The 20,282-nt window shown below is 37.1% G+C and overlaps 1 protein-coding gene across 7 annotated transcripts in view; it reads right to left on the bottom strand.

Moving 5' to 3' along the window:
- The window catches only part of FBXO38 (F-box protein 38), a 54,403-nt gene that overhangs the window by 24,082 nt on the left and 10,039 nt on the right, over positions 1-20,282 (bottom strand). For all 7 annotated transcript variants that reach the window (XM_034999593.1, XM_034999599.1, XM_034999600.1 and 4 more), the window contains 10 exons: positions 17,637-17,770; positions 14,683-14,846; positions 14,313-14,478; positions 11,487-11,624; positions 10,042-10,179; positions 7,542-7,635; positions 6,454-6,584; positions 2,953-3,123; positions 1,154-1,296; positions 73-283 (listed from right to left, as the gene is read on the bottom strand). In XM_034999593.1, coding sequence (XP_034855484.1) covers positions 73-283; positions 1,154-1,296; positions 2,953-3,123; positions 6,454-6,584; positions 7,542-7,635; positions 10,042-10,179; positions 11,487-11,624; positions 14,313-14,478; positions 14,683-14,846; positions 17,637-17,770 — 1,490 coding nt within the window. The remainder of the gene's footprint in view (positions 1-72; positions 284-1,153; positions 1,297-2,952; positions 3,124-6,453; positions 6,585-7,541; positions 7,636-10,041; positions 10,180-11,486; positions 11,625-14,312; positions 14,479-14,682; positions 14,847-17,636; positions 17,771-20,282) is intronic.

Raw genomic sequence — 20,282 nt, 5'->3', positions numbered from 1 at the left:
GAACAAGGTCAGAGAAATACAATCCAAAGTAAAAATCACTTCTGTGTGGAGCTCACAAAAGATCTGGGTTACCGTCGGCTGCAAACTGCTGCTCTCCTGGCTGTAGGTCTTGCCGGAAGTCATTCTCCTCGTCTGAGTCATCTGGGTGATGGTGATTGTTGTCATGGATGTTGGCATTATTTTGGGCATTGTTATCATTGTCATTGTTGGAGTTCTGGTTGCTAACAAGGGCCGAGGAAACCCCAATTCCCGTGCCTGCACTCAGACCGACTCGAGCACAGCCCTAAAGTGAGATGAAAGCACATGCATATTCACTCAGGTTAGTTAATAGAACACTTCATTTTTCATATTCCTCCGTTTCATCTTGACCTAAGAATCTTTAAATAGCACTACTTTCACATATGCATCAAGCACCTTATTAGAGGCTCATAAGACTTCAAGCAAGACGCAGCGCTATCAGTCTGGACTTAGAGATGACGAAATGCAGTGGAAAGAGGTCTGTGTAAGAGACCAGTAGGTGCTACAGCTGGGACTTGAAACCCAATAATCTGACCGCCAATCCTGAGCCTTCCCCACTATAATGTACTGCTTGCACAGTGGGAATGTAACCATTAAGAACTGAGGAGAGAGAGGGTAACTAGCTGAAGCACTAAGTTTTTATTACAGTGAGAGCAAAAAGTTTTATTAGTTAAGCAGTTTTGAAATAATATTTCATACAACTAGACAATCTCAAGGTTTTCTAGGATTTTCAACTGCACAGAAGAGAGAACAGCAAAGTAAAACATTTCCAAAATAAATCCCTACTCCATACTTATATCTGAGGTTCCTAATTAGAGATTTTATCTTGCGACTAATTACTCTTGAGTAATACATTTTGACCTAGCTCAAATTTCCACCTTTGCTCTTACCTTACCTTCAGCTTATAGAACTGACAGAGACAGCTTTCCACTTACTTTTACCGTTCCCTTCTCTGGAGAGCCCTTACCAGCGCAAGGGGCCATGTAAATTATAACCTTTATGCCTTCACTGAAGCTAGAGTAAAAAGTCCAATTGTAACAATGTAAGGGCATATTATTAGGAAAGAAAATCACTTAGGTTTTGTTTTCTTCCTTGAGTATTAAAACAAACAATAATTCCCTCAAATGTGACTTACTTTGGGGGGTTCACGAAACATCTGGTCCAGTGAAATAAACTCGAGGCTGGGCAACAATTCAATAAACTGGCCAAAGGAGTCCAGCTTCAAAGCATGGCACCGCACTAAGTTGATATCCACCAATCGCGTCCATCTTGAGTGGTCTGTTGGGAGAAACGACATGGCCAGAGAGTTTGACTAACACTTTCTCCATTACGGATGAATTTTGCTATAGGTCACAAAGATTTTCAAACCCTTTTCCTTTAAATAACTTTGATTTTATCTCATGATCTCAAAAACTTGATGACTAAATTATGATGTCTTCTTACCTAATTTCATTGTGAAAACGACAATGGCTTGGGAATTATTAACTTGAAACCAAGTCAGCCTTGATCTAAATGTGATCCATTCAACAACCTACATACCTATTCAACAATAGGACACTAGGTTAAAGAAATGCTGGTGCATTCTTTTAATAGAACATTATACAACTGTCAAAAAGAATGAAGGAGAATTGAGTATGCTTGCTATGGAAAGCTCTCTCACATACTCTTCGTGTAAAAACCAAGCTACAGGAGAGCGTATACCTAATAAGGTCCTCTGTATATAAATCATTTTTAAATGCTCTGCATGTATAGGCTGCAATATGCACAAAATAATCTGTCCAGAGAATATTCAAGAAACCATTGACGGTGGTTACCTTTGAGAAGAGGAGACTTTTCATTTTGTACCTTTCTGTATTGTTTGGTATTGTTTATCAAGTGCATGTATTACTTTTAGTTTTTAAGTGTTAACAGGAGTTCTGAGTGATGGGATTATAGGCCATTTTTTGTTTTCTTCTTTATACACTTCTGTATTTAAGAAAACAAACAAACCAAAAATCCAATAAATGTTCTTTTTTTAAAGTGATCTACGCCTGCTACAACCTAAAGTTTGTATTTCCCAGTTAACTTCTTGGTGCAGCTGCGCGAGGGACAGAATTTCACTTCTGGGAGGGGAGACACGGCCATTCTAATGAGTAATCCCAACAGATGGCCCAGAGCCTGAGAAGAGGCTGGAGACGGGCTCTGTAAGGAGCTACAGTAGCCTTATGAGGCAACTCAGACAGGAGAGGAGGCTGTTGTGCAGGTGTCAGTGAGGGGGCTTGGTTTGGTTAAAAAGGATGTCAACTGAAAATTCTCTAGCTCTGAATTTATTTAAAGGTTTGTGAATTTAGGTATTTAAGAAGGGCCTTAAGAGTAACAAATAGTACCACTCTCTAGGGAGGAAAATGAACTCCCCCATATAAGGAAACATATCAAGTACAAAACTCACACTTCTATACACAAGGGATCAGGTAGGGAGGGGAGAGCTGAAATAACCTAAGATTTTAAGGCAAATGAAAATTTCACCACAAGTTAATGCTAAATACGTCACCTAATTGAAGTTTGTTGTTTTTTTTTTAAATACATACCCACTTTGTCCTTTCAGATGATGTGCGCCATTTGAAGGTAAGTCAGAGAAAACAAATATAATATCCCAGGCAACAATTCCTAACCTTAATTTTGTGTGCCTGGCTCAAAGAAATATACAAAAAAATCAGGGCAGTTGAATCCGTAACCTAGACAGTGCCAATTTCTAGGCAGAGAATTTCAGGAGTTCAAAGAGGCACTGATAGAACATTTCCAACTAGGTTATCAAAGGTTCCCAGCACTTGTATGAACATTCATATAAAATATCTACATTTTACATTAGGAATACAATTCATATCACACACACAAAACAAAAATATGTATTCTTTTGATAGCAGGCAGACATAGCCATAGTTAAGCCTACAGTACCTGAGATCCAATTGTATGGGTTATGGAGATGGGGGCAATTATAAATTGCCAGATATTTGATACAGGAAAAAACTTCATTGACTGCCTTCATCCCTATATCGGTGATGATACCAGGATTTTCTACCACATCAGCCAAACCATACTTTACCAGATCTGCGTTCGCCATTCTGCCTAGAAAGAGAAATCAATTCCAAAAAAAAAAAAAAAAAAACAACTCTTAAATGTCATGGAATGTTGCCGATTCTTTATCTTAACATCCAGTATATCACTCTCTATGATTGTTCTGTGTCATCAATCCATCATCAGGTTCAAGTCTGAATACAATTTTAGGGTTAGGTATTCGGTGTAAATACCATTTACTTGCAAAATAAAAACTTATATTAATATTAAAAGTCAAGGGATAGCTAACAGAAACAAATTATTTTCAATTGTTTAGAAGAGGAAAAAAGCAAAAATTCTTAAAGCAAAACTGAAGGATATATTGTACTGGTTCACACGGTGAAGTCTTAGCTTTAGCTTAGAAAAATAAGATCTTAAATATGTAACTCTTTCACAGTGTCAGGATCATGTTTTTGGAGTCAGGTGTGGCCATGTGTAGAAAAGAGTAAACTGGGAATTCAGGGTCATTCTTAAAACCCACGGTACTGGTTAGTAAAGATGTGCCCATCCCCAGAAAATGGGACTTCTAACTCAAATAATTCCCATTAAATTAGCACTCCCTCTGCCAATGGCCTTTAGTGCTCCCCATCTTGTAGGCACGCACAGGGATGGGGGTGGGGGTGGGTATCAGTAAAAGACAATCCTCCGTTCTCGTCTGTGGCACTGGAAATCACACCTTAATTCCTTGCCTCCTGTCCTCATTTTTCCCAGCTTCCTGCCTTTAATCTCCAGGATGGTCCACTTGACTACAAGCAATCTGAAGGAAAAGGGACTGCATCTAGTTAGTTAACAGTCACATTTTCAATGACCAACAGAGTGCTGGGGAGACAGGAACTCAATAAACGTCTCTCATAGTCCTCACTACCACCTGCCACCAAGTACGAAGAAAACACTGTTGCTCTGGTGAAGATGCCCCACACATCACAGAGATTTACACCTTTAGCTCGGAGCATGTTTAAAACAACTATTTACTCCAAACTCTTCCAATTTTATTCTCCACATAGTTCACAGTCTCTCTCTTATAGTCCCCGTTTTTTGTATTTACTGGCATTTCTTGGAGATTCTACCTTAATCCAATCCATCCTTTACAATTCGGCTGGGCAATTTTCTTTAGTCTGCTGTAAACACATTTTTCTTATCCTTTGGACTTGAACTTTTCTAATGATTGGGTAAATCTTGAACTGACCCTGTTCCCTGTCTGCATAAATGTTGTAACCTGACATAATAAATCCATCATCGTACATTCATTCCTTTGAGACCATCACCCTCTTCCAGCTCTTGGGGTCTCCTGATTATCACGCTCCCTCAAGAACTCTGATGACATCACCCAGAACTCATCTTTGTTTCTTTTGCAGGTCTCAATTCCATCTCTCTCCCTCTCACCAAAGCCCCAGCACTAAAGACAACACTACTCTGGTTTTTAATAAGTTTTACATTCCTATCACCTTTGAATAAAACTCTGCTATCATAAATCTATGAAAGCAAAAAACTCTTTAGTGTTCATCTTCGGAACACTTTTCTTCTACTCGTAACACACAGCTTCTGCTTTTCAGCACATCCATTTCCCCAATGTGGCACTGTCATTTTTACCATAAATGTATCGGGCACAAAGGTGATGTTTCTATTGATATTTTGCCAAGTCTTTGTAACAAAACAGTGACAGAAGTTTTACTAGAGGTGATGCCACCCCCACCGTCCTGGAGAGGTGCTTCAAGATCTAAATTACTGAGAAGAATGAGATTAAGTGACAAAGTATGAGCAGTGACCACGCGTTCTTCCCTGGATGCTCTGTCAGAGGCACCTAGCACCTACAGTGATACAGACAATCCTGGGCTGTCTTTGGAGGATCAGAGGCAAATACATATATGGAGAAATGGATGAACTACAGCAAACACGAAAACAAGAATTGATTATGAAAAGGTCAAGACAAAGAGATTTCAATGTGAAAGACACTATGAAACATGCTGAAAAGCACAGGGAGCAGTAGTCAAAAGGTAAAGTGTTTTTCTATTGAATTTGTGTTTCAGGGAAAGAGACACTGTAGGGGAATAGCTGGTTATAAAGATAACTCTCAAAAGACAATCTTTCAGTGGGCCTAAATGTGGCCATCTTGAAAATACAAAATTTGTTAAGTTTTGAGCTTTGGGGAAGACGAAAAAATAAAATTATAGAAGGAACACCAATTACCAAGCTAAAAATTTTGCTGGGTTACACATAAGCTACTGTAGAAACAACATAGAGAATGTAAGCAACCCCATTCAAAACCAGAAAAGCCTGGTATCAGATACACTAATTTTATATGAAATGACTATACTAGTTTAGCATTTTAAAGCTATGTTGGTGAAAAGCCCATCTTTTTCAAAGTTACACAGATTAAATATAATTCCCATTAAATTGGCAAGAAGATAATAATTTGATTTCTTAATCCTTCGCATGTAATAACGAGCACTGCAACAAAGAAAAAGTAAACAAAACAATATTTAGACATCTATTAAAAATGAAAAAGGACAACAGTCACGTTTGACCTAGACTGTCCTGACCAGAGGAATTAAGCCTCATATTCTTCTACAATGCAAACTAGATCCTAAGAAAAAGTGCCATCTGGTATGACAGTGAGTTTAAGAAAGACCTGTTAGAAATTACACGGGGAAGAAACAATTCTTGCAAAAATAAAAACATGCTGACGGTGGAAATGCTCTTGCATGTCTGATTAATGTCATATGTGGGGAAAAAAGCTTGAATAATGAATTGACATGCATTCAAACCCAAAGGAATGAGTTCCCAATTGTAAATACATTCCAGAAAATGCTGTCAACAAGCCTTCCAACAGCAATCATCATCAAATGAATACTGACCATTATGTGCTCACACTATCTGGGAAATCCAGAACCCCCAGCGGGCTTATTATGGAAATGAAGAGCATGGACAGGGAATGGGACCTCATCTGAGAGGACCATCAAAAGCTTCAAGAAGTGTGGCAGATCAAATTCAACAAATGGAACCAAGGATGACATTCTGTGAAAAAAATGAAGCAGAATGGGAAAGAAACTTGGGCAGTAAAATGGAGACAATATCAAATGTAGGTAAGGATTTTTTTTTTTTTTGTATACTGTTAATCATTATATTTTCTTTAATATGCTAAGTCAGAGGCAATATGGGAAAAAAAAAATCACTGACACTTCAAGATTAAATTAAAAGTTCCTTTTTCATGAAGGCAGAGCCCCTAAAATCTTAAGCTGTCTTATATCCAAGAAAATATGGCACATCTCAATTCAAGTTTCAGTTTGTCAAGTAAGTTCCCTACAGCAATTCTAGGGAATAAAATGGTTGATTAAGTCTTACTCTGCAGCAAAAACTCATCTACATATCCCAGATGAAGTGTTTCAAACTGGGGGAACTCCAGCTCTGCCATCTTTAGGGCAGAAAAGACGCCATCTTTGGTTAGGGAAGGCTGGATCCGAACTTCATGTAACCTATGAGAAAAAAATATCAGAGTAAAATAAAAACCATCAGCATCAAAGGTTCCTCCTAGCATAAGGCTCTGAAAGAAGTTCATCGTACCGAAATGTCACATGCAAACAACTCTCCTCTCCTCTATTAAAAAACATTAGAGATGTTTCCTTTAAAGGAGCATTTTGCAAAGTGTGGGCACAAGTTACATTAACAATGAGTTACACAGTAAGAACTGTATATCCTTTCTAGTGCTTGCTTAAACCTGATTAAGTCAAAGTCAGAATCTGCATCTGATGCTGATTATTCAACATCTTTTTTTATGCTGTTAAAAGTGCCATTTTAACAAAGATTATAGCTCTATATTGGGTAACAATACCTACTTACTTAAACTTAGAAACAGTTTTATTTATATGCTTAATATTCTTTTGATGGAAAGAGTTTTGTTTTTAAATTGAAAAAAATGGTTAACTCAATTTAAATACAATATAAAAGGAGAGGCAGACTTCTGATCTGTAGGAAACAGTAAATGTGGCATAAACTGATATAAAGATATGTTAAAAATATAAAGATGTTAAAGGTCAGGACTCTTAAAAAGCTGACTTAAAATACTGATTTCTGAATAGCAAATACTATCACCAACTAAAATAATTCCAAAAATCAGAGAAGGTTCAAAGAATGGTTCCCAAGAGAGCTGCAGTGTATCAGTGCTGATTTCTGTTGGGACTTCAGAATGTTGACTGCTTTTCTCTCATGAGACCACACCCCTGCAGAGCTTGCTGGGTCTGGAGGGCAGCTCAGCTGGTCATCAGTTATAAGACTACCACTACTAAGTGATGCCCTAATACTATTTAAACAACTCCTTTATATTTTACATCTGGATGAGACATAATCAAACTTCATACACACATTCTCCCAATTTTTGTAAAACAGGAAAAACATAACTCTAAGACAAAAGACAACATGAAGAGGAAACATACCTACGAGCAGCAGTGATAATGAGGTAACCAAGATCTACTTCAAGAGCATTTTTGCATGCTCCCAAAACAATTGTGTGCAAATTTCTAAAACCACCTAGTTAAGGGAGAAAAGGAACAAAAACAGTAAGGATTTCCTTTGACTACAGCATGTTCAGTATTTATATGCATTTTAGATGACAATTATCTGGTTAAAAGTAAATCTAAGTTTGTTTTTTCATTCAAATTAGTATCTCAAGATGAATTATGACTACTAGTCATTTCCTAAAAAGAGATGAAAACAGATACTGTCATTCTAAAGAGGCATTCTGATCGTGTCGGAAAATTACTCCAAATTATTGAGGCTTTTAAGAAAGGATTTTCAGAAAGCTAGACATTCATAAGGGAACTGTAAAGAAGGGATCCTGACATTTTCTAGCCAAAGTTTGAACCTCCAATATATCATATGGAACAAGACCACCACTCCTTTAACTTCAACTGTTTTTTTATGTTTTTGGAATTTGCTCTGTAAATACAGAGCAAAAACAGTACGTGAATTATTAACGTATACAGCTCAATGAATTTTCACAAGATTGACTTTAAACTTTTATGAATAGAATCACACAGTATGTACTTTTGTGTCTGGCTTCTTTTGCTAAAATTCTTGTTTAGGAGATTCATCCAGATTGTTGCATACAGTGGTAGTTTATTCATTTTCATCACTGTGTAATATTCCTTTGCACAAATATGTCACATTTGAATCATCCATGCTGTTGCTGATAGCCATTTGGGTTGTTTCCATTTGGAGGCTATTATGAACAGTGCTACTATGAACAATTTGGGGCATCATCTTCTGGTGAAGAGATATGTGCATTTCTGTTGGGTTTAAAGCCAGGAAGGCAACTGCTGATATGCATATAGTCAACTTTAGTAGATACTACTAAACAATATTTTGTTGCTCTACATCCTGGCCAACACTATTGTCTCTTTCCTATTAGTCATGCTTAGGCATAAACATTTTAGTGCTTGTGTATCGCACTGTGGTTTTATTTTGTATTCCCCTAGTGATTAATGATGTTTATCATTTTTTCATGTTTATGGGCCATTTAATTACCACCTTTTGTGAAGTCTTTTCTATTCAGGTTGTATCCCTATTTTTCCTATCAGCTTGTCTGCCTTTTTCTCATTAATTTCAGAAGTACTTCATATACTCTAGATACAAGTCCTTCATCTGATACCTGTATTGCAAATAGATTCTCCCACTCTGAAGCTTGGCCTTTCACTCTTAATCATACCTTTTGATGAATGGAAAAAAATGTTTTATATAGTAGAGTTTATCAATTTTTTCTTTATGGTAAGTGCTTTTTGGTATCCTATTTGATAAATCTTTGCCTACCCAAGGTCAAAAAGACATTCTCCTACCTTTTTTTATGAACGTTTTGTTTTTCACATTCGGATCTATGATTCATCTATCTGGAATTAACAACTTTTGTGTGAGGCATACTGACTCCTTAAGTAAAATATAAGGCAGAGTCATTCTTAAACACTTTATTAGGGGAGAAAAGTCTGGTTTTTCTTTCAGGACAATTATACAAATTCTTAGCTTTTGGCATCTCTCTCCAGGTCTTCTCTCTAATGAATGGTTCCACTGTGGTCTTCTTATCCCTTCTCTGACTTTTTCCTGTTTGCTACAGCCATGCAATAAAAATAATGCTGCTGATCTAGAGGAAGCTTGCTCCATCCCCTTCATACAATGTAATAAAGTATACTTCCACCATACTTGACTGAAAAAATGCCTAAAAATGTACTGCTTACTCATATTCTAATAGTATTAATAACATCAATTTTTACCAATAGTACTTAATGATATTCCATTTATATTTTGAATATACAAAGTTAGATTTTTGTTCTCAACAGTTAATTATCTACTTTGCTAAATTTTGTGGTATTTGTGTTGTAATGAGGAGATGTGGAGCACATTCTGTTATATATCATTATTTAAAATGTAACTAAAGGACCTAGAGAGTAAAATATATTTTCCTTTTAAAAGCCATCCTCTGAGATGGATCTAATATCCAAGTGATAAGCATGAAAGCATCTGATATACCTTAAAGTATGAGACAAATGTTAGACGTTATCATTACTAATGCCTGAGTTCTTTTGTAGGCCTAAGATGTCCAAGTCAAAAAACATCTCTTTTTACCAACAGACTACTAGAAATCCCTGTTAATATTTCTAAGGAAAATTCCAAATATAATAGCTGTACGATTAACTAAGTAATAAGGATTAACAAGCCAGAAAACATGCTTTATCACTCTATTTTGAGGTTTAGCATTGCATAAAAAGAAAATGAATATTAGTCCATGCTCATGGTTACTTATTCTCCATCGGATGCACCAGACAGAAAGGGCAATTACTAACAAGCATTTTCTTTTAAAAAGACTCACAAGAGAAGCTAAATAAAAGCATAATAATTTTTTAAACTGGTTTAAAAAGTATTCAGTAACTAAAGAAAAACGAATACCTGATCTCCAACTGTCTTCAACTACGTGTTGGATAAGACCTCCAAGGAAAGGAACTCGAACCATTTCCAAATGTTCCAAGTTTCGGGCAGAGGCTAAGCCTGTTACTAAAGGGACATACTTCAAGGAGTTTGTGGGCCCTAGGAGGGGAAAAATACTTCAGTGGAACAACGTAAATTGACTTAAAGATGAATTTTCAAACCAGCAGCTGAAATAACTTATAAATTCTATGTGTGAAACTGACAGCCAAGTAGTTAATTCTCTATAATTTATACTTATTAGAAATGAAAGTATTAGCCTGTTAACCATGTATTTATTCAGCATAAGGGTTTTTCAGTAACACTGGAGAAATACTTAGTATTTGTCATAAATCCCCCAAAGTTTCAATAGTTTTGAGCTCAAAATAACTAAGGGGAGAAAGCCAAGGGGAAGATGGGATCCTTCACTCAAGTAAATAGCTGGTCATAAATACCCATCTGTGACCAGTGTTATATGAGGTATTATGGAAGATCACAAAACATAGTCCTATCTATCACAGAACTTACAAATGACATGGAAATAAAACGGAATAATTCTAAGAATACAAAGGCGTGACATATCAACTATAAAAACAAGATCCGTTGTACTACATAAAAAAGAAAAGAGTGAAAGAGAAGAGGAAGGAAGTGTATAGCTCAGGACAAGGGAACAATACACAGTGTAAAGACAGACACTGAGGTGAAGGCTGGTAGGGTTGCAGAGGGGACACTGAATAGGCAAGCCTGACAATAAAAGAAGGTACATCTTGGTAAAGAATCAGAAATAAAAATATCAAGAGGGGCCCCAGCTTTTAAGAACTTTAAAGCAGAATAGTTCCCACCTGACAATCTAAGGCAACAAAGACACTGAAGGTTTCTGAACAGAAAAGCAGTTCCATAAAAGCAGCGCTTTCTGCTTTACGAGATTACGTCATGCTATGTAATCAGAAATCAGAGATCTGTTCTAACAATCCTACAGAAAGTAAAAAGTGAGGGGTGCCTGGGTGGCTCAGTTGGTTAAGCATCTGCCTTCGGCTCAGGTCATGATCTCAGGGTCCTGGGATCAAGTCCCGCACTGGTTTCCCTGCTCAGTGGGGAGCCTGCTTCTCCCTCTCCTGCTCCCCCTGCCTGTGCTCTCTCTCTCACAAATAAGTAAATAAAATCTTTAAAAAAAATTTAAAAAAGAAAAAAAAGAAAGAAATTAAGTGCCTGTAAAAAATATGTAGAGACCGTGATGCCCCCCTCTCCCCCGCCAAGGGTAAAACACAAATCATGTGTCTATTGACTTTAAAACAAAAAGAGCATTTATTTTCACAAGGTGAATAATTTACCAAACATAAATAATAACAACATAATGTAATTCGATTTACAAATGTAGCTATGGAGTTTGCTTTAGGATATTTTTAGATATTTTAGAACTGTGCCATTACCTGCACAGTTCCTCATGACGAAAGTTCGTAAACTGATGCAAAGAAAGTCTTTGAACGGCTGTGGTTTAGTGAGTCTTACCCACTTCATATAAAGGTGCCTTAGCATCGGGATACAAGGAATTTCAGGAACATTCACCCCTAAAAACATATACCAAAAAAACAAAAATCACAAAAACACTCTGTATTCTGCATAAAAGTGCAACAGTCTACTTTTCAAGTTGACAATTTATCCTTCATGGATATTTTCACCACAACGAATTGCCTAATCAAAGTCCATCAAGTTTGGCTTAGTTAAAACAGGCTTGTAACGAACAATTTAAGCAAACCATGAACACTCTACTTTGTTATTTCTTTAGAAAAGGCATATGGAGATGGGATTTTAAAAGTATTCCCACTTTCTATACACATGAATCTTTCTCATAACTCTACAACTCTTCCAGGATACATACATACACCCAGTAGACGTAAAATGAAAACAGGTTACTGAAAACAAAATTATGTGGAAGGAATACACAAAAGTACTATTTGACTATCAATGTCCACTGTCCCACCAGTGAAAAAACTAAAACACAGGCAGGCTAGTTGGCTTCAAATATCATAATATCCAAAAACAGAGATTAAAGCTGTTTCTACAAATGAATGAACCTTAAGGATTTGTAAATGTGTGGGAGAAACCAGTCTGTATGACTCTGAAAAAGTGAGAAACCCATCAGTCATTTATTTTAATATTTCAAATTGATAAAGGTATTTTATCCTTCAGATCCATAAATGACTTAACACTAGGAATCATACCTGCAGAGGACCCTGTCTGGGAGAAAGGGGATGGAAAGTGGAAGGAAAAGCCGGGAGACACAGAAGAAGAAAGAAGATCCGTAACTTGTAAGTTCTGAAGGAAAGAAAGCAGATCAAAGACCTTGTCCAACAGTTAAAAACCAGAGCCTCACAAAAAGCCGAGGAAGTGACACAAATCTCTGAGAGAAATCCTAAGGACCCAGTGTGATGGCATTTAACACACAGCAGCTGGCAAAACCAGTTTAATACCAACTTCACTGGTAGAAGTCCTGCTAGCAAAGGCAACTAGAGAAAGCGAAACTAGCAGAGTACCTGAATGACTGGTTTTTTAGAAGCTAAATTCTGCAGGATGCTCCTACTATAAGGATTACTCCTTAACCTGCCCCTTCCCAAAAAGCAGGTACCTTTAGACTTAAACTACGCATATACCCTGTATGGCAGCAGATGGGAAGTAAAATCGAGGATGAGACCAACGGAAGAAAGGCAGAGGCAATGAGGTATAGACTAAGCCTCAAGATGCAGAACTCACAAATGTACACTTAGTATCTACCATGATGGTGGTAATTCTGATTAGCAAACTCAGTAGCAAGAGTGAGAGAGAGATCCACCAGACAACATAGCTCTATCGTATGCCCAATCCACATTTTGCCTCAAATCCATTCTATAAACAAAGGACACAATTGCTATCTTCCCAGCACGTGCACTAATTTACTATACACATTTATAACACCATCACAGTGTTAAACTATTCAATTAATCAAATGAATGCATGCATTTCAATCAAATTTACCTACTTATATCTGCAATGAACAATGACAGGAATCATGGGAAATACACTGACTTTACAGAGCTTACATTATTATAAACTTCAGATATTACAGTATCTTTAATTGTCTAAAAATGCAGTCTCAAACTAGATATCCAAAGGCCTAATCACAATCATTCCTTGATCATGTAAATAAAAGGGGGCTAGAGTGCATTCCTCTTCTGCCATAATTGTGCACATAAACCCTAGTTAAGACCCACTCCTTACCACTCCTGCTGCACTCCCTGCACCACCTGACCCAGTTTCAGAAATTTCTAGTTCTTAAGACCATCACCAATGCCGAGAATAATGCTTAGAACAGAGCAGATACTCAATAGGTGTATTTTAAATAAAGTATTTAATAAATATTAAAAGTCAGACTACAGTAACAGAAGTCCTCCCGATACCCTTTCAATAATGTTAAGCCAGAGGCGGCAAATTAAATTTGAGAAAATATATACCCTTATTATTTACTTAGATAGAAATTATTGGCTTAGACTATTTGGATGGAGAATGTACACTATAATCACTGCAAATAAGGTGTCTCTGGAAAAAGAGCACCCCATTTCCCATTTCTCAGAGAACAAGAAAAGTAGCAGATTTTTCTCATTGGCTCCAAGTTGAACAAAGGGAAACGTTCTGGTTGGAGAAGATACAAGCTCCAAGTAAACTAAGAGCTATCTGGCTTTTTTATTCCTCAATGTTCTAGAGATGAGCTGTGTAATCAAGTTGCCACTATTGCATGTGGCTGTTTGATAAATGAATATGAGATAAAAATTCAGTTCCTCTGTTTCACTAGCCCCGGAGGGAACCATATGGAAGAGTACAAACTCATAACATTTCCATCACCACAGAAAGCTGCATTGGAGACCTCTCCTCTGAAGGGTTGAACTACGACCAAAAGGGCAGAGAACAAGGGCAGGATTCTGGCTCACTGAAACAAAACAAAACAAAACAAAAAAACCACAACCTAACAACTTTCAGAACTACTCAAATGGTCTTCAAAAAGGGAACAGACTGGTTGTGAAGCAGTATTTCTCTAACCCTCCAGCCCCCATCTAGGACTCCTTAATGGGAAATCTAAATTCGTATACACGTCTCACAAGCATTTCTTTGGCCATCATCAATCAAGAAAGCTATTTCTCAAATTCTCATTATTCCTTTTCAGTGAATATTCAGTTATATGATGTTTCGAGGAGACACAGGTGACCCAAGAAACATGTACTTACCAACTAAATGTAAAGTCTGAATTTTGGCTCCTATAGGAATTTTCAGTTTATTTTCAGGAGGAATTGGAAATGCTCCGTTACGATTACGAAATTTCCCCAAAATATGAACATGAGGCATGTATGTCCAAATAGATTCTACCAATTCCAAATGAGAAGTTTCCACACCCTAGAAAATAATGCCAAGCATAAGAAAAGGCTATTTATTTAGCATCCAAAGCTTCTATTTCTGTATCATAAGATGCTAAGTACGCAATGGAACTTAAAAGTTTGTTATGGATGAAATCTGCACGTGAGTGAGCATATTCTTTCATTCTTTGATTTATTATTTCATCAATCAGTTGGTATCAAATGTTCAACCAATTACACTCACCACTAAATTTGGGCATGCCTGCAAAGCTTCCAGAACGCCTGGAATGCTAAAAGCCTCATGGCCCCGTACCCTTCGCCTCTCAAGGTATCTAGGATGAAGGCCATAAAGCTGTTCGACATCTGGCATCTTCTTCAATAGTGTTAGAAAACTGGAATCTGTGAAGCCTGAGAAATTCAGAAGCATTTAGAGGCAAGTTAATCTTTGTATTCATGAACATTTATTAGGCACTTGTCATTTCTGTCAAAAGTTACCAACAACAAAAGGTTTCCTTTTTAAAGTTTCTTAAGACTAACACTAAGGCTGAACAAACGGTTAAACAGAAAATATATTCCTTTAGTAATAAAGGAAATGTTTCAGAAACCCCACTTATCCTGAATTAATATTTTACAGAGCTGAGGCTTTTAATTTATGATTGTCTTTTTGTTGCTGCTGCTTTTAAGGCACACAAATCTTCGACTAGGGACAACACACATTTAACCTGGATAATTTGCACCCATTACTGGATTGGTGGGTGAGGAGGGACCACCTACCTGATCAGCACTACTCTCCACCCCTCCCAAGGTGCTCTCTGGTCCAGAGAACCTCTAAGGCTCTGCTCTAGAGCACACAACTAAAAAAGGAGGAAGATATGATCCTCACCTTCACGAAGCTCACAGTTCTAACCTAAATCCCATCTCAAACTAAGTTCTCTTGGTCTATCCATTTCCTGATAACTACTCTATCCTGTGTTTAACTACGACTCCCTGGACATTTCAGAGAGTTAATTCTTCTGAAAAAGACAGATCAAGTTAGCTAAGAGAACATAAGTGAACCAAACTGAAAGGATGCTGAGCTGACAGAAAGCTATTTATCTGGGAGGCCGACTGTGTTCCATCCACCAGATGGGAACAGAGAGGCAGGTTACTTTCACAGCAGGGGTTTTGATGAGGTAAGGAGGGAGACAAGTTTCATTAGGTTGATACTTTATTTAATCTGGGGTATTTTGTCTTTAATGGAGGCTGTCAGAAATCCAACTGTCTGCTCACTAATGACAAGCAAAAATATTAACTCTCAAGAATGTAAATGGAGCCCCAAATCACTAAGTCTTACATACTAAAGTTTTCAAAAGTTGTTCTATTTGAACAGGGCTGGTCCAGATGACTGTGGTAACTTTAGAATCACAAAACTGAAAAGTAAGAAGAGACCTCAAAGATTACTTGGTCTGATTATACTAATAGTTCTTATTATCATCGTGTAGAATAACCTTCACTAACTGAGCCATTCAATGTGCTAACAATTCTACGTTTTTTCATCTATTCTCCCAACCCAGTGAAAAAGGTAATCACCCCACTTAGGAATGTAAAAATGAACCTGAAAGAATTTAAAAGCTACCATGTGAAAGAGCCAGAGTTCAAAACCAAGTCTGACCACTGCCAATGTCCATCCTCTTTTGTCATACACTCTCATCAAAAAATGGGTATAGTTCCAGCTTGTTTATTGAGATTATATGAGAACCCAAAGATATCACATATGTAAACCATAAAGTACTACATAAAAACCGTAGTTATCATTATTATATAGAGAATCAGGGCCTAAACTCCAGGTTTAAACTATTGCCAGAGGGGCATTAGTGAGCAGGGTTAATGAGATCTTATTCTAGGCTACAGACTGTTTGCTTCGACCCTCTTTTATTGCAGGGATGGGAAGCCTTGGGCTCACAAGTATTTATCACAGTCTGAAAGAAATCAGCAATACGCAGACAGATTCTTCTCTAATTTGATAAGGGGCAGAGATGTTAAGGCTCAGGCTACATCACATGGGAGCTCTGCTATCCTGCCTCTTTATACAGTGCATTAATCCCATTGCTGGAATTCCTGCTGGTCTAACCTCTGTTAAAGCATATCTAATCTAAGGACTGATAGTCATTTTCACATTTCCCTCATTTTTTTCCCCCCTTTCCTGCTATAAATGATTACTCTCTGGAATAAAAGGAGTCCTTTTCCCTCAGGACGGTTTCTTTGAAGTATTTGAAGACAACTGTGGTTTGCCTCCCACCAAGCTAAGTTCTAGCCTCAGGTCTTTGCAATGTTCTTCACAAAAAGCTATATATACTGATAACTAACTGGTCAACTGAAGAGTTACTAGTTGACTGATGACCTTTCGAAAGGATATGGCACACCAAACTGTAAAATATTTCAGTACCGCAGACAGTCTATCCTGTTCCACTTCACTTGTCAAGGTTCCCCCATCCCACCCTCATCACATTTTCAAAATATCAGGATCTGGATAATGCTGATAAGATGTCGTTAAACAAGACATTCAAAATTGCTACACAATAGTAACTAAAAGTCATTAGTTAATAGATTGGTGTTAACTGAAAAGAAGCCTTGATTGGCCCTTCATTTTAATTCCTCCCTTTCAGGTGTGCTCTGCTTAACTAAATGTATCAACTTTCTTTTCTGGTCTCTACGTGAGGTCCATTTGTGTGGTTAGGATACTAAGTCCGAATTCTTCACCCAGAAGACCAATGCCCTATTTGAGAATCTCTAAGACCTTGTATAGGCCTTCCAAAAGTGCTAAAGAAATGAAAGCTCCAGAAGTGCAATTTCGGTGGCCTGCTAGAGCAGCTTTACACAAATTGATTAATATCTGTTTAACTAGAGGCTGCCGTTAAGGGGTACAGGGAAGCTATGAAAACCTGCGTCATAGAACAAAGGACACTTTGTCTAATATAAGAGACATACATTGATTTCTCCGATGGTACATTTGTGGAACAGGCTGATGTAGTTCCTTAAGGAAATAAACCAGTAAAGCCTCCGGCAAAACATTTTTCAACGCAAATGAACCGAAGTAATTTAGGTAAAATTCACCAAAAGGTGACTTAGATTGCCTATCTTAAGACAAGTAATGTTTGATGGGAATATTATGAGGTTCCAGTAGGATTCCAGGGTACCTTACAGGCTAGATCTACTTACCACTTGGCATGTATTCCCACCACCGCCCTGCACAGAGATCCACAACCCTCACCACTCTCAGATACAGGGTCACTGCTTCTTTTAGCTTCCTGGAGAGACATTCCATACACATGATATCCTGCAGAGGGAGGTACCTTTGTGAGAGAAAGAAACTCATATTTATCAAGTGGGTAAGTACTTCCTCTCACCAACAGGTTACTTTTTGTCCTTCTTCCATTCTCCTACCCCTTGAATGAAATAAGACCTTAGGAATATTCACAGGGTTTTAAGATTAACATGCACATAAAGCTTTTCACTAAAAACAGATGAGTCAGCAAATACTCAAGCATCCAAATAAAGTACTGAGCTCCCTCCATAGGGTGTTTGCTAAAACCTGCCTTTCTCCTTTTAAGTTTTTACAAACGAAGAAAATCTCAAGAAAAAAAAAAGGAAGAAAAAGATCTGAGTGAATTTCAAGGCCTGATGATAAGGGAACATGAGAAAGAGAATCAGTTTAAACATGGCCAATATAATTTTATAGCTTTTACAGAAATCATTTCCTGTAGTAGCTAAAAAAAATTCCTCTCTGCTCCCTCAACACACCCAGAAACTCTATTTTCTCTATGTATACTAAAGTTTATAGTATACAATTTCTTTCCTAGATCTTTTTACTTTTTAGGTCACACACAAGTACTGCATAAGCATTAAGTGAGAACACCTCGTCTCAACTACAATTTCCTCTTTTACAACTCCCTGTTATCTCTTCCTTCCTGAAACTTTTCAACTAACCTGCGCTTTTGTTGTTTCCAATAAAAGCAATATATATTTTGAAATATCAGAAAATCTCATCTCTCTCTCTCTTCCTGAACACTCCTCCATACACAACTACATTAAAAAAAAAAAAAAAAAAAGGTAAAAACTACCCTTTACTGAGGTTGTATTGTATCACAGACACCGTAATGTAGTCACTATTTCACAACATGACGAAGTAGGCTGTACTTCATTTGCCCTCCCCCAATCCTTTTTCTTTCTCTGCTAGGCTGTGTTCCCTACCCTTCCAGCTGTCAGTTGATTTTGGCCAACACATACCAGGGGCAAAGGCTTTCTGCTATTCCTAGTCTCCTAGCTGAATTCTTTAGCACTCCTTATTGGCTCCGTTAACCCTATCTAAGCCTCTCTAAATAGTCCCTTCATTAAATGATCTTCAAATTCCAGCCAAGTGTATGTACCTTGTTTCCTGCTAGAACGCTCACTGATATAGCAGGTACTATTTTACAAGTGGCGAAATCGGCTCAAAAAAGTTAACCTGCAAAAAGTAAACAGCTAGGAAAGAGGAAGGAAGAGCAAGGATGTCAACACAGTTGGGTCTGACTCTAATTCCTAAAAATTAAGCTAATTCTAAAAGAAAAGTCCAAGTATGCCTGCTGAGCATTTCTCTGCTCCATTTTTTTTCTACCTCTGGACACGCTCTCTTCCCCTTCAAACTATTTAAAGAGAATAAAATAAAATGTAATTTTCTTCAAAAAAAAAAAAAAAGCATATTGCTAACTTAATTTACAGTCTTCATAACTCAGATATAAATAGGATAATTTTCAGAAATTATATGACTACACATTTTATAAACAACGAAAAATAGTGAACTTGCTTTCTGAATCAACTTACACACTAAAGTATTTTTTCCTCAAATTACTGATTGTTATCCAAAGTATATGCCTGAGTAAATATTATACTCCCTTTAATTACAAATAGATCAGTAATTGCATGAAGATGATCTTACATCATATCTGCCCTCAGAAAAAGAAATGTATTTTTTCTTCAAAGATACATAATCGAAGAGTTGGAGGCATTTCAAATAGATTTTTAAAAAGATGTCACACTAGATTCCACTCCTTCCACTTGAATATTCTGTTTGAACTGGAAAATGTTATCGTATCCACTCTCAATTTAAAATATGGTTCAATTTGTTTACAATATGCCCACCCATTATTCAACAAATACCTAACACACATCCCTAGAAACAATTTTACCTATGCTTTCTTCCAGGATTTTAACAGCTTTATTGTTTAATTCATTGATGCATTCAGAATTTGGTATCAGATATGGTAACAACATGCTTTTATTACTCTCTCCAAATGATTCCTGGGTTATGACATCATCACTGAATAATCCACTCAGCTTTACCTCACTGATGTGAATACCAAGTTTATCATAAACCAGATCTCAACATATATTTGAGTCCCCATATGGAGCCTACATATGCAAACTGTCTGTTTTACCCAACTGTCTGCTTAATTTCTCCAGTACCAAATCTTCAATGGTTGTATATTTTAGAATATATTTGAACACCTGGTAGGGGTTAGACTCTTTTTCTGAAAAAACTTTCTGAAAAATGTTCAGACATTCTTCTGCCAAATGAACTTCAGTATCATTTTGTTTTGTTAAAAAAATTGTTATTTTGGGTTTCCTATTCCCAGACAGAACTGAACTGTGACAAAACTACACTGTGTTACACAACAACAAACTGTAGAAGATAAAGACTTATCCAAGTTTATGTTAGAAAAGAAAAATAAAGTGCCCATGGTTCCCTAAAGTAGCTTTGCTGTCTCTATTTTAAAATTTCTTGGGACGCCTGGGTGGCTCAGTCTGTTAAGCATCTGCCTTCAGCTC

The sequence above is a fragment of the Mirounga leonina genome, unplaced genomic scaffold (assembly GCF_011800145.1).
Source record: "Mirounga leonina isolate KUSES-001 unplaced genomic scaffold, KU_Mleo_1.0 Mir_99, whole genome shotgun sequence".
Lineage (NCBI taxonomy): Eukaryota > Metazoa > Chordata > Mammalia > Carnivora > Phocidae > Mirounga > Mirounga leonina.
This window is presented reverse-complemented; position numbering and strand designations above follow the sequence as displayed.